This window comes from Xiphophorus couchianus, chromosome 18 (assembly GCF_001444195.1).
Source record: "Xiphophorus couchianus chromosome 18, X_couchianus-1.0, whole genome shotgun sequence".
In the NCBI taxonomy this organism is placed as follows: domain Eukaryota; kingdom Metazoa; phylum Chordata; class Actinopteri; order Cyprinodontiformes; family Poeciliidae; genus Xiphophorus; species Xiphophorus couchianus.
Genome location: NC_040245.1, coordinates 24541296 through 24564641, shown reverse-complemented (window position 1 = coordinate 24564641; position 23346 = coordinate 24541296). Strand labels below are relative to the sequence as shown.

Genomic DNA, 23346 nt, shown 5'->3' with positions numbered 1-23346 from the left:
TTGGAGGACATATTTGTACCCAAACCCTAATTCTTTGGCTTCAACATATTGCTCCAATATTTCCACACAAGATTCTTTCTTCATAATGCCGCCCATTTTGTGAAGTAAACAACTCTCTTTTGGAAAAAAAAACCCACTACAAAATGTTACCACCACAATACTTAATAACTGGAATGGGGTGTGTAGCTTACCACTTTTCTTACAGATGTAAATATGATCAATATGGTTTAATACTTTTATATTTTCCAGGCACACAGTGCCTTTTTATGTTACTGTATACAGTATATCAAACATGACAACTAATGTGGTGCCTTAAAATTGGGTCTCTGTCTCTTTAAGAAACTCTTTCTGAGACTCCACCTTCAGTATATCAGGCCAACGATGTTTGCTAAATGCTGCTGCTAATCTGAAGGAGCTGTGTCTTGATTTGACAGGAACATTGTGAAAAATCCTCCCAGAAGCACTCCAGCTGAAATCTGAACAGATACATTTTTGAATGTGAAGTAGCAGCAACCTCCACCAGTGTACAAAAAAAAAATAATTCACCATAAAAGTATTTATAGATATAAATTGGTCTTGCTAAACACACACCTTTGGACTGTTCAGCTCTAACAAGCTTAAAAGCTTAAAAATTAAGAAAACGTAATCAGTTTCAACAACAACAACAGAAAAAGTTTAAATACGAATAGTAATTTTGTCAGCATTATTCATTGGAACAAAAATTATATCACCACCAACTGTGTCACAACCATCGACATAGTTGATGGGCGGCACCCTCAGATTATTTTTGTGCCATTTACAGTATAAAAATCAGGCGTGCCTAACTATATTGTAATCTTCTCCGTGTGTGAAAACTGGGGCAGGCTTTTTAATTTTCCCTGAGGCAAACATGCGACTGATAGATGCAATTCTCCTTCTCTTTCTGTCTCTATTTAGAGGAAATCATGGCTCATCTGCTCCTCTTGATGGTTGTGCTTTCCTGGGAGAAGAAGAGAGAAAAAGTCTTTATGAGGATGGTGATGTAGTTATCGGGGGTCTATTCCCTTTACATTACAGTCCTGTGTCATCTCCTCTCACATACAACGTAAAGCCTATAACTAGTACTTATAACTAGTAAGTTCAATGCAGTGACTCGAACTGTTAAGAATGTGCTTGTTTGATTTTGTTGTGCCACTTTTTATAAGAAGCCTGTGATTATCTTTGTCTACAGCTTCAGCGCTCGTGCCCTGCGCTGGATGCAGACGATGACTTTTGCGATCAAAGAGATAAACGAACGCACGGATCTCCTGCCGCGACTCAAGCTGGGTTTCCACATCCGTGACAGCTGCGATGATATACCCGTTTCCCTGAAAGCCTCCTTGCTGTTGGCGAACGGACAGCCAGAGGGCTTGAAGGGAAATGCGGGTCAGGATGAAGCCACTGGTTTAGGGTGCGAGACTGTCAACAGAACGGTGTCCTCGGTTATCATAGGAGACGCTGGCTCTGGTGTCTCCATGGCTCTGCTACGAAGTCTGGGTTCTTTCCATATTCCACTGGTGCGACTGTTTGAGTTTCCTTTTGTTATATAATTTACTTGCTGCTCCATTACAGTCCGTACAATGAGTAACCACAATCTTCAGTTTTAAGTTAGGTCTCTGCCTTCATTGTTATTTGATGCTTTCTCCACAAGCAACAAAAGTCAACCATTGTTTGCTGTAATTCTAGGTGAGCTATTTTGCTTCCTGCAGCTGCCTGAGTAATCAGAGGGAATTTCCCACATTCATGAGGACAATGCCCAGTGACGCCTTCCAGATAAAAGCCCTGGCCCAGCTGGTCCTCTACTTTGGCTGGACTTGGGTGGGAGTAATCGGTGTGGAATCCGATTATGCTCGCTTCGCCATCCAGCTTTTCCTCCAGGAATCGGTGCGCTATGGTGTGTGTGCTGCTTACACACATTTCTACCCCGTAGGCCTAAGCCACCAGGCCATTGAAAAGCTTCTGAATGTTATTCAGGTGTGTTATGTGTGCTGCAACTACTGCATTTTACCTGCTAAAAGGTCCAAACGGTGACAGGTTTCTGTTTTTTATTTAATGCTAAAATATGCTGTTTAATTTTAGCTACAAGATAAGTGATTTGCTTCTCCTTTCTCATTAGACAAAGTTATGTTACCAAACACTACCTGTGTAGTGTATCATTAAGGAAGTAATTTTATGTATAACTCATCCTAATTTAGTGAATTTTAATTAAATACTTCCTCTAACTTTCCCATCACCAGATGACTTCTTCAAAAGTCATCATAAATTTTTCTGGTGAGGCAGAGATGCAGGACATCCTCAGAGAGATGCAACGTCGAAACCTGACCGGCTTCCAGTGGATCGCCAGTGAGGCCTGGGCGACCTCCAAGTCGCTGTGGGAAAACTCAGCCAATCTTCTGAAGGGAACTCTAGGATTTGCCATACAGAGAGCTGCTGTGATTCCTGGGCTGCAGCAACATCTTGCGGCTCTCACACCGTCAGCTATTCATCGAATCGCTTTCTTGGCAGAATTTTGGGAGGAAACGTTCAACTGCCGGCTGAACGGATCTGCGAACGCTCACAATCACGGTTTGGGAAGCCAACAAAGCAGAATGCCATGCAAGGGGACTGAAGTCTTACATGACGTTTACTCTCCGTATTCTGATGTGACACAACTCCGGGTTTCATACAACGTCTACAAAGCCGTGTATCTCGTAGCCTACGCCTTGCAAGATATGAGTAATTGCAAAGCTGGAGAGGGGCCGTTCGTCAAAAACACTTGTGCAGATCCAAAGAATTTTAAACCCTGGCAGGTGAGAATGGTTACAAGTTGTAATTTGTAGTAATATTTCACAAACAGAAGTTTGACACCCTATGCTTTTATTCCCTTAGCTTCTTCACTACATGAAGCTTGCAAATTTTTCCACACTGGGGGAGGAAGTCAACTTTGATAAGAATGGTGATCCGATTGCTTATTATGATCTGATGAACTGGCAGACGGGGCCTGACGGCTCTCTAGATTTGGTAAAAGTTGGTTTTTATGACGCCTCATTTCCCGCCGGAAGCAGCTTGGTCATAAACGGCTCAGTGATCATGTGGCCGGTTGGAAAGCAGGTGTGTTCTCCACAAACAGGCCTGAGGCCGTGTTCACCGCTCAGACTCTTCTGTGCCCTGCTGATTGACACATCATTTAAATTACTGTTATTTATGTGTGGCATGCTTTACTAAATAATTCTTACAGTCTCCTTTTAAACGTCTATTGGAAAATGACCAGTTGCAGTTTGTTAGAAAATTGCCATCCATCAAATATTCTGAAATGATATTGGTATTATTATTATAAAATGTAAGTATTTAAAAACCAAGATTTTTAATGGTTTTTTTTTTTTTTTTACATTTTTGTTGAAAACTGGAGCAGTCAATTACCTTTATAAAACACTTTTAATTAAATACATATTGCACTGAGGAATGTGTGAATGTTTAATAATGAATAAAAATCTAGAAAAAAAAATCTTGACATTAATTTGTTATGAATATGTAGGTTTAACTACTTGAATCCGTGTCAAATCTCAGTACTTTTCAAAGATTCAGTTGTCTATTCAGTTTTTAAAAATATGTTGCTTACATTTTATAAACGCGTTCTATATTTTTGATTAAATATGTGTACATTAGAGAAGAAAGCTGCCTGTTTAGTCATCTTTCTGAGTGCCTGAACTTTGCCTCTCAGGCTCTCCGGTCTGTGTGCAGCAGCAGCTGTCCTCCAGGTTCTCGTATTGCCAGGAGAAAAGGGGAACCTATCTGCTGTTATGACTGTGTGCCCTGTGCCGAAGGAGAATTTAGTAATACAACCGGTATGTCCTGTCTTTTGCTACACTTTTTCACCACTTTGTTTAATCATAAACTTACTTGACTATCCTTAAATTTGGTTACATTAGTTAATTTACTTGGGTATCGAACTAAAATAAAGCCAAGGGTGGAGTTAGCATCTATGGATGTCATCTGGGTTTCCTCCAACTGCATAAAAGTATTCATTTCAACAGCCCCCTAATTGTCCCATTGCTGTTTTCTGTGTAGCCCACTTCTTGGCTGTCATCCCCTATAGAGTCAGGAACTTACCCTGCTGCATACCTGCAATGATAAAGTGTGCTAAAAGGATGAAAGAATATGAATGGATTTTGTAAACGCTGTAACTGTTACTTGACAATAATAGCCTATTTCATACAAAAGCAACTAGTAATAGCAACTAATTCAATTTGCCTAAAGTTAAACAAGCCCAATCTCCAATGTTATTGATATATTGTTGTTAGTGGAATAGGGTGACGTTTGGAGACAGAGCAGAGAAAGAAGGGGAAGGAAACTTCATTCAGATTTTCAAATTGAAGCTCCCTGTCAGATTTTTCCTTTATTATTATTATTTTTTCTTATTACAAAAACACATATTACACAGCGATAAGCGTGAAGAAATTAAGCCGATGTTGTTAAATAAAATCCTGTCATCTTTCAAGAATGAGTTCTAATTAATTAATGTGTAGGTATTTTTTAGCATCAACCCCTCATTTTATTTTTTTAATCTTCAGGGATCAACTGACTGAAAATAAAATGTCAAAGGACGAGTAATATCCTGAAGTGGTCAGATAATTATTAGTCACAAATAATTAGAAAGTAGCTCAACCTCAAATGCTGGACATTTCGAGCAATTGTCATGCTGAGGTGACTGAATCTTAGACGGTGTAGCCGGACTAGTATGATGTGGCATACAGAAATGATTGATTGGTGGGATAGTTGAGTTGCATTAGTGTTAATTCTTGAGTAGTGGTACAGAACGTCAAGGCTTATGTGATGGCAGCTTTCAGTCTATCAAAAAAAAAAAAGAAAAAAGGATCAGTGGCAGCATGGTTTAGTTGGTGAATTAATTGTGCATACATGGCAAATGCACAGTAAAGCGATGCCAGATTATTTTCCAAGGTAATGTGAATTTCTATGAAGCGACAGGCAGATGTGCAATAGAGTAATGGGAGCAAAAGCACAGTTATTCTCAGGGTCACCTTGTGTAAGGTTTCTCTTCTCTCTCCATATTCAGATTCTTTAGATTGCTCGCGTTGCTCCGGGGACACATGGCCCAACAAAGCCAGAGATCTCTGCATCCCTAAAAGAGTGGAGTATCTGTCTTACCATGAGTTCATGGGGGTGCTGCTGTGCGCTGCCTCAGTTCTGGGAGCTGGCGTTTCCCTGGTGATCATTGCCATATTCTACACATATAAGGACACAGCACTCGTTCGAGCAAATAACATGGAGTTGAGCTTCCTCCTTTTGGTGTTTCTCACCATATGCTTCCTTGTCGGTCTGCTGTTCCTCGGTAAGCCTTCAGAGTGGCTATGTCGGATCAGGTATCCAGCGTTTGGGATCAGTTTTGCACTCTGCCTTTCATGCCTTCTAGCCAAGACAGTGGTGGTTCTAATGGCGTTTAGGTCGAGATTACCAGGAAGTCCTGTCATGAAATGGTTTGGAACCAAACAACAGAGAGCCAGTGTGCTCTTGGGAACCACTGTCCAGGTACTAAAACATTTCTAATAGAGCAATCATTATTCATCTTAGTCTGCAAAAACTACTACCTTTATGTCTTTCTATCTTTTTTTTAAGGTTATTGTCTGTTTTATTTGGTTGCTTACCAGTCCACCTCATGCCAATCACAATAAGGACTACCACAGCTCTACAATTATCGTCGAATGTGCGACTGGTTCAGAAGTTGGCTTCTGGCTTGTTCTTGGATACATTGGAGTCCTGGCTTGCATGTGCCTCGTGTTGGCCTTTATGGCAAGAAAGCTGCCTGATAATTTTAATGAGGCGAAGTTCATCACCTTCAGCATCCTCATTTTCTTTGCTGTTTGGGTTACTTTTATCCCAGTTTACATGAGCACTGGTGGAAAATACATTGTAGCTGTCCATGTTTTTGCTATTTTAGCCTCAGCCTTTGGACTTCTCCTGTGCATTTTTGCCCCAAAGTGCTACATAATTTTGCTTAAACCTGAAAAGAACAGTAAAAAATTTCTAATGCAAAGGTAGAACGAAACAACTGCAACACATTTCAAAAGTGTATAGTCATTTTTAGACTCTACAAAACATTTGTCTGAAGAATCGCAAAATCTGCAAATGGCATGACTGTCATCAAACAATCTTTATCCAGTCGAAGATGGAACATTCCAGGAAAGAAACAAGATCAGACCAAGAACAAGTTTTCCATGGAGAACTTTCAACTTATGGACGAATTCCTGTTGCAGAATTTTCACATGTATTTTTTACTTAGTCCTGTGACTTTGGGTAATTTTGTTACTAAAAGTTCAGCTCATTTATGTCTAACTTCTAAAATTAAAATTTGGACATGAACTATAAATCACTGTTCTACAGTATCTCACAAAAGTGAGTGCATCCTTGACAATCTTTTTTAAATATTTTATTATGTATTTTCATGGAAGTATTGGTACTGGACCAGTGGCTCCCAGTTCTGATCCTCAGGGAACACTGCCCCATGTGTTTTAAATGTTTTCCAGCTTTAACAAACCTAATTCATGTAACTGCAGTTAATAAAATAAAAATAAAGACTGTTAATCAGCCATCAATTGAAGTCAGGTGTGTTAAGGCAGAAAACACGAACTATAAAAAGACTGCCAGCACCCTGAAACTGAGCCCGAGACTATGAAGCTGTTCCACTCAGAACAAGCCCTGACAAGGAGAGATTGAGCCTCGGCGTCATATTCAGAGGATTTTTATTTTTAAATAGACATATGAGCGAAAGACTATGTGGATTTTTTCACCTTCATTTATTAAACAACATATAATTAAATATCTGATTTGTGTTTTTTTTCTCCTTCAGTAATTCACATAAGTTGCACAAGCCCCTAAATGTGCGAACGGCAGAGAAACAACTTACCGTTTCAGGAGAACTGTTAATCCACTCTCGTATGTGGATAAGCTAACTAGCCTGAACATTCATGGCAGACTAGGAGTGGAAAACTAGCTGTAGCACAGCAAAGAGAAAGGGAGAGGATGTGAGTAGTGCACACAAGAGGGTGATTGACAGTGTTAAAACCCCCCTGGCTCTGATTGGTTGTTTCGGACCAGGAGTGGCATATGTCATATTAGAACCACCAGTAGGCGGCTCAATCAAGAGAAGCTACATTTTTTCACACATTACCTGCCTCCTATTGTCATGACATAGTGACAGTTTTAAAAAATATAAAAAAAGACACATAATGCATCTCTAATTGATGAAAAACATGATGTTCCAGTTTGGTGAAGGGCCTTTTTAGACGGAAGTAGACTACCTTTCCACGTTATGGACTCGTCTAGGTGTGTAGAGTAACATGTTATCTCAAACTTCCTTGTTTTTCTGCTTTGAAGTACAGAGCTCTGACTTAAACCAGGAAGTCTTTATGTATAAATAATTACCTTCTTTGTTAAGGAGGCTAAACTGTCTAATTCTGCACACAATGAGGAAGAAACACCATGAACAAGTAAATAGATTTCAGACGGGCTAAATATTAAATTGCTGCCTTCTCCTGGGTTTTGCCAAGATTCTGATGTAATTGAATATGAAACAGATTATTTAAAAGTTACAGCGCTGTCTGACAAAGATCTACAAAAATGACCTTTTCTTTCAGGTTTGGAGTTCAAGGTTTATATTCATGTTGTAAAATAGTTAATGGTTACCTCTCAGAAAGTATGAGAGGTAACCATTAAATTATTGACAAGGTCTCTTTCACCTCATAGTAGAAATATTCTAAAAGTCAGCAGTTAAACATTATGCTCTTTTGTATAAACACTGTGCATGCACATATTTTCAAAAAAAGCACATTGTTATTTCCAAATAATTCTTTATATTTACCTTTGTAGGGAAAATATCCTCATTGAGAGCAAGATTGGAACCAAAGTCAAATTTCTTATTTTTGTTCACAAACTTGGAAAACAAGGTGATTCTGTTTCTAAATTTTAACATTTTTATTTCCTTTATTACCAAGTGAATTTAGTTTTTTTTTTTTATAAACATTAAGACACATCATGTGATATTTTATCTTTATTGTGAAATAAATCATTGACAGTTAATAAATTATACATTATTATCAGAGCAGTAAGATACGATGAAAAATATATATTTTCTACAATAAACAATAAAATATAAACGCGTGAAAATTAGCTGTTTTTATACGTTTGTACGACTGTACACATTGCTATTCAATGTGGAACATTTGTATATTTTTGACATTATAATAACTATGCACTGTAATCACTATGCAGCGATTTATTTACAGCAAGTGCCTCCATGTGTATTAATGTTCAGTCTTCATCCAAAATACTTTGGAACGCCTTACTCATACACTGGAATTGTGAACACATTGTGAATTTGATATTTTCTTTCCAAACTATATTTTCTACTAGCATTTAATCTCATAACATATTTTTTTGTGTTTTTCTCTGGCTTCACCAAGATTATGTAACATTTCGGTGCAAAATTGCTTATTAATAAACCAAATGCCGATGACAGGATTGCAAATATCTCCACAGCTACTGTGAACTTTCCAGGAGAGCTGACATACGCTGGGATAAAAGTGATCCAGACGGCGCAGAATATCAACATGCTGAATGTGATACATTTGGCTTCGTTAAAGTTATCGGGCAGTTTTCTTGCTAGAAATGCAAGGATTAAACATATCACTGAAAGAATCCCGATGTATCCCAGTACTGCATAGAAAGCGACCTCTGACCCCGTGTTGCATTCCAGCACGATCTTCTTGTTGCTGTATTTGAAAATCCTGTCAGGAAACGGTGGATTTAGCTTCAGCCACAATGTGCAGATAATTACTTGAATCAAAGTGCAGGAACAAACAATAATTCTTTGCTGGATCGGACCAAACTGCCCTACTGCTGGCTTGTTGTTGGGGTGTGTGACTTTGAACGCCGTCACGACAACGATGGTCTTCCCTAGGACACAGGAAATGCAAAGTGCGAATGTCACTCCGAAAGCGGTGTGGCGCAGCATGCAGGTCCAGACTGTGGGCCTACCGATGAAGGTGAGAGGGCAGAGAAAGCACAGGAAGAGAGAAAGCAGCAAGAAGAAGCTCAGCTCGGAGTTGCTGGCTTTTATTACAGGAGTTTCTCTGTAGTGGATAAAAACGATCATCGTGAGCAGAGACAGGGAGGCGCCTAGCAAGGCCACGACTGTGAGCGCCACTCCCATGGGCTCATGATATGCCAGAAACTCGACCGTCTTTGGAATGCATCCATCTTTTCTCTCATTGGACCAGTATTCCTGTGGACAGGCTGTGCAGTCCAGTGCACCTGTTAAGGGGGAGAAAAAAGAAAAAAAAGAAACACAAGTTTCAGATAAAATGGAATACATTTTTAGCAAGCAAAATTAACCAAAAACACATATTAGACTTTGTACCTATGAAGTACTATGTAAGTAAATGTGTTTCTTTTAACTTACGTCTACCTGTAAAGTTGGCTATTGTTCCTTCTGCACATGGAACGCAATCAAAGCAACAGACTGGTTTCCCTCTGATTTGAGCTCTCCTCGTCCCTGTTGGACAAACATTAGAGCACAGTGATGTGGGAACCTGAAGTGGGGAAAAAAAAAGAAGCACAATCATGTAACAACATATAATAAATCTGGTATAAATCATTTCTGAGAGACTTATGCTAAAAAAAAAAGTTACACTTCTTCCTGCCCTCCACACTATTTTGTCTTCCTCTATGCTTAGTCTGTACTCTCCGTTTTTAGTGGATGTAAAGTGACCCAGGGTCACATGCTCAACCTGCCCGTTTCTGAGCTGCCAGTTAATGACGTCGTAGGAAGCAGGCGGATTGCCGTTCTCGTCAAAAAACACATCGTCTCCAAACTGGTTCCTGAAGTTTACTCTTTGCAGGTGATGGGTAACCTTAGTAGAAGAAAAAATGTCATGTTCAAACTTTTAATCATTTCCTAGCAACAGGAAGCCCTGCTGGAGTTCTTTTGCAGAATTGCTCACCTCTTTCGGATGAATTTCAGATACATTCAAACATGGCTTCACATTTTTTTCTCCTGCTGGTCGGCAGAACACCAGCTGGTGAAGAGCATGTGCAATAGCATAAACAGCTTTGTACACGTTGTAGGTCACTCTGAGCTGTGAGACATTGAAGAACACATCCTGGGTGTGATCCATCAACGTCTCATTGCCTGCGCATATTTTAGCTGCACCAGTGTCCGATACATTTGAAGAAGGTTTACAGCCAACCATTGTCTCCCAAAAATCCTTCACAAAAGGCTCACTTGGATCTCTGTAAGGGTTAATATTCATAAGAAATGGATATAGATTTGGGATGTTCATCTTCTGAACGACAAATCCCAATGCTCCGCCGAAAGCTTGGTACATTTCAGGTGTGGAGGGCCGTGCAGCTGTTATCCATGCTTCACTGGCAATCCACTGGATTCCTGTGATGTTCTGCTTCACTATCTCTCTCATCAAAGGGTAAAAGTCACCCTCAGGAACAAAAGCCAGAATGACTTTGACGGTTGACTGTTTGATCATTTCTACAACTTTCAGAATTTTATCCAGCGGATAAGTTCGAAGAACCGTACCGATGAAGGCGATGCAAATCTTTAGTTTTTTAACCTCCTCGGCGAACGCAAGAACCCCATTTCGTCCATAGTCGTTGTCTGACTGTATGGCTCCAATCCACTCCCAACCAAAGTGCTTGACCAGAGCTGCCAAGGCTTTGGCCTGGAAGTAGTCGCTGGGAATTGTTCGGAAAAAAGTTGGATATTTAGCTCTGTTACTGAGACAGGCACATGTTGAGAAGTAACTCACCTACAACAACAACAACAACAACAAAAACAACCTTATTTTCAATCACACAAAAAATTTCACTAATCAGATAACAAACGGTGTTGTTTTATCTCATACCACTGGCACTTGAAATGGTCCAAGAGTTTCAGTAACAGCTAAGGACTGAGATGATCCCGACTCTGCAATAAGGGCAGATATTGCTGGAGGACAAGGGGAAGTCGCCTCCATGCCATCTGTTTCACTTCCCAGTGTTAAAGCAGCACGCACGGTGTTAGTAGGAGAGGCACACGAGTCAAGGATCCGGTAGCCAAGAGAAATGTGTGGAAGGAGAGCAGGATCTTTGTTGATCTCGTCAATTGCAAATATCATCACTTGGGTCCATCGAAAAGCACGCAGATCAAATCTAAACAAACAAAAAAAATCAGGAAGGGTCCAGGACAAGATTAAAGCACACAACATGTGTAAAGTTAACATGGAGAAGCAAATAACTGTTACCCTTCACACATTACGTCAAGAGGCTCCATCTTAAATGAATCAGTGCTTGTTATTTCTTTGTTGAAAACTGGAAAAATCCCCCCGATCATTATGTCACCTCGCTTAAACATGTATGGCATGTCGAACCTTCCCGTCACCTCACAGTCATAAACTTGTCCGATGCAGAAAGCACACAAAATGACAAGAGTCGCTTTCTGCATGTTTGTGCTGCATTGGCAAACGGAGACGAGGGCTGAGCTCTTATAACTGCTGAGTTGGATATGAGAAGAAATCCCTTAGGTCATTTTTAGTCGAGCAAGGTCTGCACAGGAAGAAGCAACCAGAGGACTTAAACCACACATCAGTCCACCTGTTCAAACGTAGTCACATAAAATATTATTAATTAGGACTTTGGTCATTGTTTTAATGACTAAATGCTCTACTCTTAGAAAGCAAGACATCAAAATCCATAATTCCTGTTTATCCAGGTAGTCTTTAAATATTTATGTTAATCTATAATCAGTGACAATGTGACCATAATCCACTGTAAAAACAACTGAAAACAAGTAAAAATGTTTTCCTCCTGAAAGTACTACTACATTACTTTGTCTAGTGTGTCAAATGATGCACTGAGAAGATACTTTTTTCATTAAAGTGGAGAATGCACACAGTGAGGATATTTTAGCTTTGAGTCAGAACAAAGACACATCATCATCTTACATCACGGAAATTTTTATTTTCACTTCCAGACACTTTACATGGTGATCACTGTAACAAAGAGTTGATAAGATTTTTTTTTTTTTTAAATTAACATCTTAACAGTCATTGAGGAACCTCACAGAACCACCGTGTGACAAACAAAAAATAAGTGTTTTGGGGATGATAACTACGGAATTAAAGTCTGTATTTGTAAGAGATGAACACAAATTCTTGATTTTGAGGCATTTTGACATCACTTCTGTATTCAACGTCCCAAAACAACACACCAATAGATAACCAACACAGATGAGAAATCTAACAAATCTTTTTTTTCTGGTGGAGAAATAGTTTGTTTATACTTAGCAAGATTTTTTAAAGTATTTTTTTTTAAAAATCAGTTGTAATTTATCATGTGTTTTAAGTTAAAGTGAGATAGATAGAAAAAAGTAAGTCTTATTTAGCTGTTTAAAAAAAAAAACCTCGTCACATTTATGTTTCTGCATCAGTGGTGCAGTTAGAAGCAATGTTACCTGACAGGAAAAAGATACAGACAATATGATTTTACATAAAGGTAAAATTGGGTTTAGTCAATTTTAACACATAATTAACAATCTGATTTAATTTACAAAAGAATGTGTCACAATTAACCACTCACGTAAGCATTTATCATTATGTTTTTATACACTATGAACATTATTTATTCTGCTATTTTAGACTCTATAGAACCAATGTACGTTATGTTTTCAAAATAACTAATTTCATCTAAAAAGTTGATTAATTTTTCCCCATGACATGTTTCCTTGTGTTTTTCTCTGGTTTTATTATGATTATGTAACATTTAGGTGCAAAAATACTTATTAATAAACCAAATGCCGATGACAGGATTGCAAATATCTCCACAGCTACTGTGAACTTTCCAGGAGAGCTGACATACGCCGGGATAAAAGTGATCCAGACGGCGCAGAATATCAGCATGCTGAATGTGATAAACTTGGCTTCGTTAAAATTATCAGGCAGTTTTCTCGCTAAAAATGCAAGAACCAAACACACCACTGCTAGAAAGCCTATGTAACCCAAAACCACATAGAAAGCGACCTCTGACCCCGTGTTGCATTCCAACACGATCTTCTTGTTGCTGTATTTAAAAACCCGATCTGGCAAGGGGGGATTTAACTTAAGCCACAATATGCAAATCACTACTTGGATTAAAGTGCAGGAGCAAACGATGATCCTTTGCTGTGTGGGACCAAACTTTACTGCGACTTTATTACTGGGATGTGTGGCTTTAAAGGCAGTTACAACCACAATGGTTTTTCCCAGAATACAGGAAATGCAAAGTGCAAATGTCACTCCGAAAGCGGTGTGGCGCAGCATGCAGGTCCAGACTGTGGGCCTACCGATGAAGGTGAGAGGGCAGAGAAAGCACAGGAAGAGAGAAAGCAGCAAGAAGAAGCTCAGCTCGGAGTTGCTGGCTTTTATTACAGGAGTTTCTCTGTAGTGGATAAAAACGATCATCGTGAGCAGAGACAGGGAGGCGCCTAGCAAGGCCACGACTGTGAGCGCCACTCCCATGGGCTCATGATACGCCAGAAACTCAACCGTCTTTGGAATGCACTCGTTTCGTTTATCATTGGACCAGTATTCCTGTGGACAGGTTGTGCACTCTGTTGCACCTGTAAATGGAAAAAAAAAAGATTTTGTGATATTTCACAGGCTTTTAAAATGAGGGGAAAAGTCAAGATCATAGTGTTCATTATTTGTCAGAAAAGGAATAAATTACAGATAGTTTAGCACAAAACACACAATACTCAGCTGTATTGTTTGGCTTTAGCAGTAGATATAAACTAAAATCATGTCTGTCTACCTGTTGAGTTGGTGATAGATCCTTCTGCACATGGAATGCAATCAAAACAACACACTGGTTGCCCCTTAATCTGAGCCTTCCTGGTTCCTGCTAGACAAGCATTTGAGCACACTGATGTTGGGACCTGAAGGGGGGGAAAAATATCATCGCAGACATGTTTTTTCTTCAATTTATTCAACGGTGAAAAGCGTTTATAATTTCATTTTATTTATTTTTTTACCATCTGTCCTGCCCTCCACACTATTTTGTCTTCCTCTATGCTTAGTCTGTACTCTCCGTTTTTAGTGGATGTAAAGTGACCCAGGGTCACATGCTCAACCTGCCCGTTTCTGAGCTGCCAGTTAATGACGTCGTAGGAAGCAGGCGGATTGCCGTTCTGGTCAAAAAACACATCGTCTCCAAACTGGTTCCTGAAGTTTACTCTTTGCAGGTGATGGGTAACCTTAGTAGAAGAAAAAATGTCATGTTCAAACTTTTAATTATTTCCTAGCAACAGGAAGCCCTGCTGGAGTTCTTTTGCAGAATTGCTCACCTCTTTTGGATGAATTTCAGATACATTCAAACATGGCTTCACATTTTTTTCTCCTGCTGGTCGGCAGAACACCAGCTGGTGAAGAGCATGTGCAATAGCATAAACAGCTTTGTACACGTTGTAGGTCACTCTGAGCTGTGAGACATTGAAGAACACATCCTGGGTGTGATCCATCAACGTCTCATTGCCTGCGCATATTTTAGCTGCACCAGTGTCCGATACATTTGAAGAAGGTTTACAGCCAACCATTGTCTCCCAAAAATCCTTCACAAAAGGCTCACTTGGATCTCTGTAAGGGTTAATATTCATAAGAAATGGATATAGATTTGGGATGTTCATCTTCTGAACGACAAATCCCAATGCTCCGCCGAAAGCTTGGTACATTTCAGGTGTGGAGGGCCGTGCAGCTGTTATCCATGCTTCACTGGCAATCCACTGGATTCCTGTGATGTTCTGCTTCACTATCTCTCTCATCAAAGGGTAAAAGTCACCCTCTGGCGTAAAAGCCAGGATGACTTTGACAGTTGATTGTTTGATCATTTCTACAACTTTCAGGATCTTTTCCTGAGGGTACGTTCGAAGAACTGTCCCAACAAAAGCAATGCAAATCCCAAACTTTTTCACTTCCTCTTTAAAAGCCAGAACCCCGTTTCGTCCATAGTCGTTGTCTGACTGTATGGCTCCAATCCACTCCCAACCAAAGTGCTTGACCAGAGCTGCCAAGGCTTTGGCCTGGAAGTAGTCGCTGGGAATTGTTCGGAAAAAAGTTGGATATTTAGCTCTGTTACTGAGACAGGCACATGTTGAGAAGTAACTCACCTAGGAAAAGGACCCAAAACATAAGTTTTAGTGCAGTATTAGAAAGTCAATGTGATTTCCATCAATAGGGGACAGATTCAGAAACTGTTTTATCTCTTACGACTGGGACTTGAAAAGGTCCAATAATTCCAGCGACCGCCAGGGACTGGGAAGATCCTGCCTCCGCGATTACCGCAGATACAGCTGGGGAACAGCCAGAAGCTGTTTCTTTTTCATTTTGACTACTTGCCAGCGTTAGTGCAGCTCGTAAAGTATTTGTAGGAGACGAACAGGAATTGAGAATTCTGTAACCCAGAGAGATGTTAGGCAGGAGAGCAGGATCTGTGTTGATCTCTTCTATTGCAAATATCATCATTTGTGCCCATCGAAAAGCCCGAAGGTCAAACCTAAAAAAAGATATTTGGCCATTTTTTACACGCTACAAAAAGGATGGGTTGCTACTGCAAAGAAGATAGTCATCATCTCATAATGTAGGAATGAACAAACAGAAATAGTCAAACTTACAGAGCACACATCACAGGAGGAGGAGGTTCCCCGTCAAATGTAGCAATGTTGCTGACATCCTTGTTGAAAACTGGGAAAATCCCCCCTATCATTATCTCACCTTCTTTAAACAAACTTGGCATGTCAAAATTACCTAAGAGCTCACAGCCAAACCCTGTGTTCATGCAGAGAACACATAGACACACAAGAGCCCTTTTTCGCATGTTTGTGCTGCATTGTCAGGCTTGGATCGACACGTGGTTCTTAAGGTCTGATGGATGTAGGAAAATGTGTCGTCATTGAGGGTTAATTTGTTTCCCACGAGGCGAAGCAGTCACAGATTGGTGGGTAGCAGACCAGGGAGGCGATTTCTGAACCGATAGTTGGACAATCATCTCTGAAATCAAGCTTTCCTGACAGGAACTTCCCTCATGTTTGATTAAACAATGTCATAGGTCTGTAATTTAAACAAAAATCATAATCTGCTAATAATCAAGGAGTTTAAGAAAACGACAAACAGAAAAGGTGCATAGTCAGACTTTAGTTCAATATCATTCACGTTATAAATAGCTCACTCTCTTAAATAAAATATGTCCCGGTAGATCTGTTATGCTATTTTTTAAATTCATTCAATGCACTCTTCAAATGCAATATGCAGTCAGAGAAAATGTTACTTGAACATGTTGTCCTGAGTATGTAGTAAATTTCCTATTACTCTATAAATTGTTATGTTTGATAACTAAAATTCACTTAAGAAATTTGATATATTTTCATATTTTTCACCAACTGAGGCAGGCATTTTTGAAAGAAATGTGCAACGCATGTCAGACCGATAATGCGGGTTGGTTCAAATGGACGGTAACGCTTTATTTGACAGGGTGTGCATAGGACTGACTCTCTCATAAACATGACATAATACCTGTCAGGAACATGAATGTCTATGACTGTTGTTATGAAGTGTCATTTGGTAAATGACACTTTTAATGCTAAGTGGCTTTAAAAGTTGCATTAAAAGTCCATTGAAAAAGCCAAATTTTCATTAAAGGTGTCATTATTTACCAAATAATTCAAAGTTGGCAATTTTAATGGACTTTTAATGCAACTTTGAAAGCAACTTTGTGTGTTGGGATGGTGTTCCACCCTCCCAACTCTGTGTAACAGGTGTAGCAAGAAGCATGCCGTTGATTGGTGGGCGGGGCAGATAGCTTTATAGCAGAGCAGGCCGCTGCAAGGTGCGTGTGTCAAGTAGAAAAGAAGAAAACATTATATCCAGATTACGGTTTGGTCATACAGGTTTAAACAGTACACCATTTAAAATGGGGAAACATCCATCAGGTAATTGTGATCTTTGTTTTCAAGAAGAGACAGTAGAACATGTTTTATTGTTATGTCCAAAGTACTCCGAGGAGAGAAGGAAATTAGAATATAGGCTTCTAAAGAATAAGTTACAGTTTAAAATACCAGATATTTTGGGATGTTCCTCTTCCTCTGAATATTTATGTTATTTCATAAAATTTCTTAAGAAAACTAAACTACGGAGCCCCTAAGGGGACATGGAGAGAAAAAAAAAGGAAAGAAATCCCGACTTATTATCTCGAGATCCCGACTTATTATCTCGAGATCCCGACTTATTACCTCGAGATCCCGACTTATTATCCCGACTTATTATCTCGAGATCCCGACTTATTATCTCGAGATCCCGACTTATTATCTCGAGATCCCGACTTATTATCTCGAGATCCCGACTTATTATCTCGAGATCCCGACTTATTATCCCGACTTATTATCTCGAGATCCCGACTTATTATCTCGAGATCCCGACTTATTATCTCGAGATCCCGACTTATTATCTCGAGATCCCGACATCAGTACATAACGACCTAATCACAGTGATGGAGGACACCCACCCATGATTTTTATTTCGAGCTTGGGCTTCAGAATAAACACATTAAATCAGTGCTTGACAGCAGACATGGATTTAGTATTAGTGAGAGACATCTGAAGAGAGTTTTCAGAGCGCGGGGACTCATTCGGCGCAAGTCCTTTTCCGACTTGGCAGTTTTGGTAGAATTCATTAATAACCAGCTACAGTCCTCTGGACAGCTTCACGGTTACCGATGGATGTACGCTAAATTGCATGTGCATGATATCCTCCTCTGGGACATCTCTGGACCGCAGAAAATGATATAAGTCGTCCTCCATAATCAATGTAGACACACTCCCCCACGTTTACCGCATAAAAACATGCCTTTCCCCCCCAAAAAAGTAACTCGCGATTTTTCAGAAATGTCGCGGGATCTCGAGATAATAAGTCGGGATAATAAGTCGGGATCTCGAGATAATAAGTCGGGATTTCTTTCCTTTTTTTTTCTCTCCATGTCCCCTTAGGGGCTCCGTACTAAACTGATAGAAAGGATTTAGTGTTTTTTTTTTTGTGTTTGTTTTTTTTTTTTTAAGTTGCGTTCTGATCCACACTCCATACCAGTAGGTGGCGGTAATGCACACCATTAAGTTGCTTGCCAACCGTCATTAAAAACAAAAAGAAGAAGAAGAAGAAGAGGTGCGTGTGTCTTTGTTTCCCTTACTACATGTCGGCTGCAGAAAGTGGTTGGTGTGCTTGATCCGCTCATCTGAAATCGTAAGTGCCATTTGTACCATCTGGGCTGGGATTGTGGTTGTTTTTTTTGCTATACCTGCCGTGCGTTTCTGCAGCGTTGCTCTGTTGGCGTTAGCGGCTGCAGGTTGTTGCGGCTTCCATCAAGTCCTCGCCTGCTGATCCGCTCCCTTCCTGGTCGGCTGTGCTTCCACTCCTAGGTAAGCTGCCGGTTTAGATGTTAATTTACTTTACCTGAATTCACAGGTTTTCTGGTTTAGGATTGTTTTGGAGTTGCAGCGCCTGGACGCTCTGCTCTCTTGTCTTGCCGGTGTTTGTTTGGGCCGCTCTGAAGGAAACCTGTTGCTGATTGGACAGGCTGAGCCAGCGGGGCCCCGACTCCTCTGGCCCCATCGAAAGGCATTTGAAATTGGACAACGACAATTTGTTCCACCGTTTGAAGTGCTTGTTTTTTCTCCTTTTACAGTTTGTTTGCTTATTATTGAAATTACTAATGCGTTTGCTTTCTTTTGTTTTGATTTACAAATTTTCTTTTGCATTGCAGGTTTTGTTTGTTCATTTATTTTTTTTTTTTTATAATTTAAATTGTCCTTATTTCATATGATCCCTTCCTTTTCAGGGACCGAGTACTAGGCCTGAAGCCAATATTTTTAAAGAAATTGTTTAAATAAAATATTGTGGACTATTCAGTGTTCTGGTGCATCTTGTTTAAAAAGACCCCCCCGCCCCCCGCTGGTCACATTTGGATTAAAAGCGTCATTATTTACTAAATGACAACAGTCAGTCATTCATAGGGACTCCTTCAGGTTCATGACAGGTGTTATGTATTGTTTATGACAGTCTTATGCACACCCGGTCAAATAAAGTGCTATTTAATGGACTTCAGCCTTTAAACAAAAGGACATCACGTTTGTGGAGGCTGATGATTGAAGCCCACAGAATGCCTGGATTAAGGCAAACGGCTTCAAAATCTTCCTGTGCGGTTGTACACAAAATAGTGGTTAAAACAAAGATGATCAGCTTGTGCTTTACTGTTTTCTACATTAGCTAGAGCTAACAACGTTATCAGACGCTCATACAGAATCAAAACAAATTGGAAGATAATAGATGAATACTTCAATACTGTGGTTTTCATGCATTATTTAAACTGCAGAATCTAGAAGGGTTATAATTATGTAAGCATCAATCACTTGTATCTGTTCATTCATTTTCTTTGCTTAGTGCTCAAGTTGAAATTTTTAATTTGAATTTCATTAAAGCTATTTGAAAACCAAAACAAAATCTGTGAAAGGGTTTTTTTGGGGGAAAAAACCCAACTTTATTAAAACATACATGAAGAACACCAACAGCTGGAAACACAGAAATAGAAAGGACAAGACAATGCTTGGTATTTAAGCAAAGACTAAATACATATAAAGGAACCAACTCTGAACAGTTCTACTTAAATTAGTATATGTAACATTTGTGAATAACTCTACAGCATCAAGACACTTTTAGAAAAATCTGACTATTACAACTGAAAGTTTTTACATCTTACCCATTATTCGCTTTTTTGAGTTTTGCTCTGGCCTCAGTAGAATAATATAGCATTTTGGAGCAAAAATACAAAACAGCAAACCAAAACTGGAGGCCAAAATGGCAAATATCTCCACAGCCACAGTAAACTTTCCAGGAGAGCTGAAATACGCTGGGATGAAGGTGATCCAGACGGCACAGAATATCAACATGCTAAATGTGATGAGCTTGGCTTCATTGAAGCTGTCTGGTAGTTTTCTAGCAAGAAAAGCAAAAACAAAGCATAAGGTAGCAAGGATTCCAATATAAGCCAGCACCGCCCAGAATCCAATCGCTGAACCTAGGGCGCACTCCAAGATTATTCGGTCTTTATAGTACTGCATGTTCCTCTTTGGGAAAGGGGGGTTAATTGTTAGCCAAATTATACAAATGACAACCTGAACAAGAGTCAAAATGAGAACACTGACTCTTTGCTGTACGGGTCCAAACCACTTTGTCATATTGCTCCCTGGACGTCTCGCGCTGAAGGCCATCAGAACCACTATTGTTTTTCCCAGGACACACGAAATGCAGAGAACGAACGTGATGCTGAATGCGGTGTGTCGAAGCATACAAGACCACTGAGTGGGCCGACCAATGAAGGTCAGTGAGCAGAGGAAACACAGTTTCAGTGAAAACAGAAGCAGGAAGCTCAGCTCAGAGTTGTTTGCTCTTACAATGGGGGTCTCTTTATGAGTAAAAAATATTGTTGTTATGAGAAGGGATAAAAATACACCGAAGGTGCCAAAACCAGTAAGAAGTGTCCCTGTGGTCTCCGTGTAGGAGAGGTATTCGGTGGGTTTTGGAACGCAGTTGTCTCTCATCTCATTTGGCCAAACTTCAGGTGGACAGGGAGAGCAGTCGAGAGAATCTGCAAGAAATAATACATTCCAGAGAAACATAAGCATAGTGCCAAAATCAATGTCAAGAAATAGTTTTACAGGTTTGTTGTTTTCTTTTTTTAAAAGGCCGCTTGTTAAAGTTCCCACTCACTTGTCTTATTACTAATTGTTCCTTCAGAACATTGAAAACAATCAAAGCAGCACACAGGCTTGTTCTTGTTTACTGCCTTTCGAGTCCCTGGTGGACACGGTTCTCTGCAGACAGACCTCACCACCTGATTACATTTAAACAGGATGCAAGAAGCTTAAGAGTAAATTAAAAATGTTCAAATTATCCAGTATCGTGACAAAGTTTTGCATAGTTACCACATTATTATAGCCGCCCCAAACTATTTTTGCATATTCTTTTAGTTTCAGTTTCTTCCCCTCTGGTGAGGAATTGTCAAACTGGCCAATGATGAATATGTCTGCTGAACCGTCCTCTTTCATCTGCCAGTTCACAAGGTCGTACTTGGCAATAGAGTCACCGTTTTCATCAAAGAAAACTCTGGCCCCATTTTTAGTGGTGAAGTTTATACGCTTTAGGGCATCAAACACCTTCAGAGAGACAATTTTACAAATTACACAAGCACTCCCTTCCAAAACATGTAATGAATTAGGATCTTCATCAGTATATGTCCTTGAAACTTACTAACTTAGGCTGGACTTCATCCTTGGTCAGACACGGATTTCCCATTGTAGGGTTTAAGCCGTTTTCGCACTGCATAAGCAGATGCAGAGCAAATGCTACAGAATACACAGCTGTGTAAACATTATTTTCTTCTCTGAATTTTGCTACGTCTGTGTAGTCACTCAAGACGGTCCGCAGATCTTCTGCGCCGGTACACAACGTGGAGGTGTTTGATGGGGTGAAGCTGCAATCAAAAAACTCCTCCCAGATATTTTTAATGAGAGCACCGTGTGGTTCATCAGACGGTTTCAAGCTAAGGAGGAATTCTCCAAGGCCTGGTATGGATGCCTGAGGAATGGCATAGCCTATTGCCCCATGCAAAATGTGCTTTCTCTCTGCAGAAGCAAGGTATTTAGCTGAGATCCAAGATTCACTGCCAACCCACTGCTTTCCAGTTATGTTATACTCCTCCATATGATAAAGAAATGTTTTGGCGAAAGACAGGGGCATAAACATTAACACCACCTTGGATGAGGACTCCTTCAGAGTCTCTATTATTGTTCTTAACCTTGACCTGGATGTTTCCAGGTAAACCATCGTGTATTCCACACATACGCCTTCCTTTTGTGCCTCTTTAACAAATTCAGATGCACCTTCTTCCGCGTATGTACCGACAGAATGAATTATTCCCACCCATCGCCAGTCGAAGTATTTCATAAGTTGCACCAGAGCTGTGATCTGAAATTTGTCACTTGGTACAGTTCTGAAGAACGTTGGGTATCGAGCTTTGTCACTTAAGCAAGCGCACGTAGACAGGTGACTGATCTTGAAAGAAAAGAAAAAATAATAATAATCAACAAGTTTACATTTCAATTGAAAATGTGATCAATTCTTCTCACCTGTGGCACAGACACTGCACTGATAATGGTGTTTATGTCGCTACTCACACCAGAGGATGAATGACCTAAGACAACCAACGTCTGACCGCCGCAGGCCAGTGGATCATTTCCATTTATGGCTTCAATAGCTGCTCGGATCAGGTTTTCGGTCCCACATCCATTGTACACCTTGTAACCCAACCTTAATCCAGGGAGGAGGGAAGGATCCCTGTTGATCTCCTCCACAGTAAAAATCATTGTTCTGGCAAACTTCAGCTCTCTGTGGTTATATCTACAAACACAGGATGAGGAGCCGCACATACACATTGAGAATTTAACCAGTCATCACAACGGCGTAAGAACAGCTGTTCACACAACATAAAATTCCCATATTTAGCATTGACTAACCCTTTGCAGTAAGAGTACGGAATTGCCTGGTAGTCGTTATCTACCAATGTTCTTGTACTTGTTATAGAGAAAACTCCCGCAATATTCAGATCTCCGTCTCTGGAAAACTCCATTAATTCTGCCTTTTCGATCACTTTGCATGTCTGGTTTTCTGGCTTTGTTCTTGCAAGCAGAGTAAGGAAGAGGATGATGATCAAACCCATGCTAAACCACCCTCCTCTCTGCTCAAGCACCACTGACCTGAGAGCTGACCTTTATAGTTTGTTTCCACAGTGAGAGAAATGTCCCCAAGGCGGAAAACAAGCATCAGGAATTCTCACAAGACCTCCACTACTGTCCTTGCATCACTGACACATAACCCGACATCCAAGTGTTTGACACTTTGCATTGTTGTAAACAAGTGCAGTTATCCCATTTTTTATCATGATAGTTTGACAGACATAATTTTATATTTTTGCAGCAGATATTCTTAATGAAAAGAAATGCCTAACACGTTTACAACTGTGATGCTTAGCATGGATTATATTCATGTGATTATATTTTAAATGGAATTTATTGTGAAGGATAAACAATATTAAATTTATTGTGACTGTGGGTTGCCTTAATGAAAGATATCTAAAGCACTTCATATTTTTAATACACTTAGAGTCAGCACACAGCTCAGTTATTATAGCTAGAAACTAGCGATCAGGCCCAAA

General features: G+C 39.9%; 4 protein-coding genes across 4 annotated transcripts; 1 reads left to right on the top strand and 3 right to left on the bottom strand.

The window, feature by feature from the left end:
* Positions 1–1210: 1210 nt before the first annotated feature.
* Positions 1211–6054, top strand: LOC114161487 (extracellular calcium-sensing receptor-like). Its single transcript, XM_028044787.1, has 7 exons — positions 1211–1535; positions 1705–1992; positions 2256–2807; positions 2887–3108; positions 3719–3842; positions 5072–5544; positions 5632–6054. Exons 1-7 carry the CDS (start codon positions 1236–1238, stop codon positions 6052–6054), a joined length of 2382 nt encoding a protein of 793 aa, XP_027900588.1. The 5' UTR covers positions 1211–1235.
* Positions 6055–8353: 2299 nt separating this feature from the next.
* LOC114162032 (extracellular calcium-sensing receptor-like) lies at positions 8354–11416 on the bottom strand. Its single transcript, XM_028045779.1, has 7 exons — positions 11307–11416; positions 10929–11214; positions 10295–10832; positions 10014–10216; positions 9723–9923; positions 9479–9602; positions 8354–9324 (listed from the first exon to the last, which is right to left on the bottom strand). The coding sequence occupies exons 1-7, from the start codon at positions 11414–11416 to the stop codon at positions 8354–8356; spliced, it is 2433 nt and encodes an 810-aa protein (XP_027901580.1).
* Positions 11417–12758: 1342 nt separating this feature from the next.
* olfcn1 (olfactory receptor C family, n1) lies at positions 12759–17593 on the bottom strand. The gene is made up of 7 exons (XM_028045778.1): positions 17590–17593; positions 15704–15857; positions 15300–15585; positions 14381–15199; positions 14069–14290; positions 13849–13972; positions 12759–13657 (listed from the first exon to the last, which is right to left on the bottom strand). Exons 1-7 carry the CDS (start codon positions 17591–17593, stop codon positions 12759–12761), a joined length of 2508 nt encoding a protein of 835 aa, XP_027901579.1.
* Positions 17594–19822: 2229 nt separating this feature from the next.
* Positions 19823–22851, bottom strand: LOC114162030 (extracellular calcium-sensing receptor-like). Its single transcript, XM_028045776.1, has 6 exons — positions 22649–22851; positions 22262–22532; positions 21384–22187; positions 21059–21289; positions 20844–20967; positions 19823–20721 (listed from the first exon to the last, which is right to left on the bottom strand). The coding sequence occupies exons 1-6, from the start codon at positions 22849–22851 to the stop codon at positions 19823–19825; spliced, it is 2532 nt and encodes an 843-aa protein (XP_027901577.1).
* Between the last annotated feature and the right edge of the window lie 495 nt (positions 22852–23346).

Excerpts from the sequence above, each read along its gene's own strand:
- LOC114162032 (XM_028045779.1), bottom strand. The coding sequence starts at position 11,416 with ATGTTTAAGCGAGGTGACATAATGATCGGGGGGATTTTTCCAGTTTTC. Across the intron at positions 10,833-10,928 it reads GACCATTTCAAGTGCCAGTG|GTGAGTTACTTCTCAACATG; the intron begins GTATGAGATAAA and ends TTGTTGTTGTAG. Across the intron at positions 9,325-9,478 it reads AACAATAGCCAACTTTACAG|GTGCACTGGACTGCACAGCC; the intron begins GTAGACGTAAGT and ends CCCCCTTAACAG.
- LOC114161487 (XM_028044787.1), top strand. The coding sequence starts at position 1,236 with ATGCAGACGATGACTTTTGCGATCAAAGAGATAAACGAACGCACGGAT. Across the intron at positions 2,808-2,886 it reads AGAATTTTAAACCCTGGCAG|CTTCTTCACTACATGAAGCT; the intron begins GTGAGAATGGTT and ends TTATTCCCTTAG. Across the intron at positions 5,545-5,631 it reads TCTTGGGAACCACTGTCCAG|GTTATTGTCTGTTTTATTTG; the intron begins GTACTAAAACAT and ends CTTTTTTTTAAG.
- LOC114162030 (XM_028045776.1), bottom strand. The coding sequence starts at position 22,851 with ATGGGTTTGATCATCATCCTCTTCCTTACTCTGCTTGCAAGAACAAAG. Across the intron at positions 22,533-22,648 it reads CCGTACTCTTACTGCAAAGG|ATATAACCACAGAGAGCTGA; the intron begins GTTAGTCAATGC and ends CTGTGTTTGTAG. Across the intron at positions 22,188-22,261 it reads GTGCAGTGTCTGTGCCACAG|ATCAGTCACCTGTCTACGTG; the intron begins GTGAGAAGAATT and ends TTTTCTTTCAAG.
- olfcn1 (XM_028045778.1), bottom strand. Across the intron at positions 14,291-14,380 it reads CTGAAATTCATCCAAAAGAG|GTTACCCATCACCTGCAAAG; the intron begins GTGAGCAATTCT and ends TCTTCTACTAAG. Across the intron at positions 13,973-14,068 it reads TGTGGAGGGCAGGACAGATG|GTCCCAACATCAGTGTGCTC; the intron begins GTAAAAAAATAA and ends CCCCCCCTTCAG.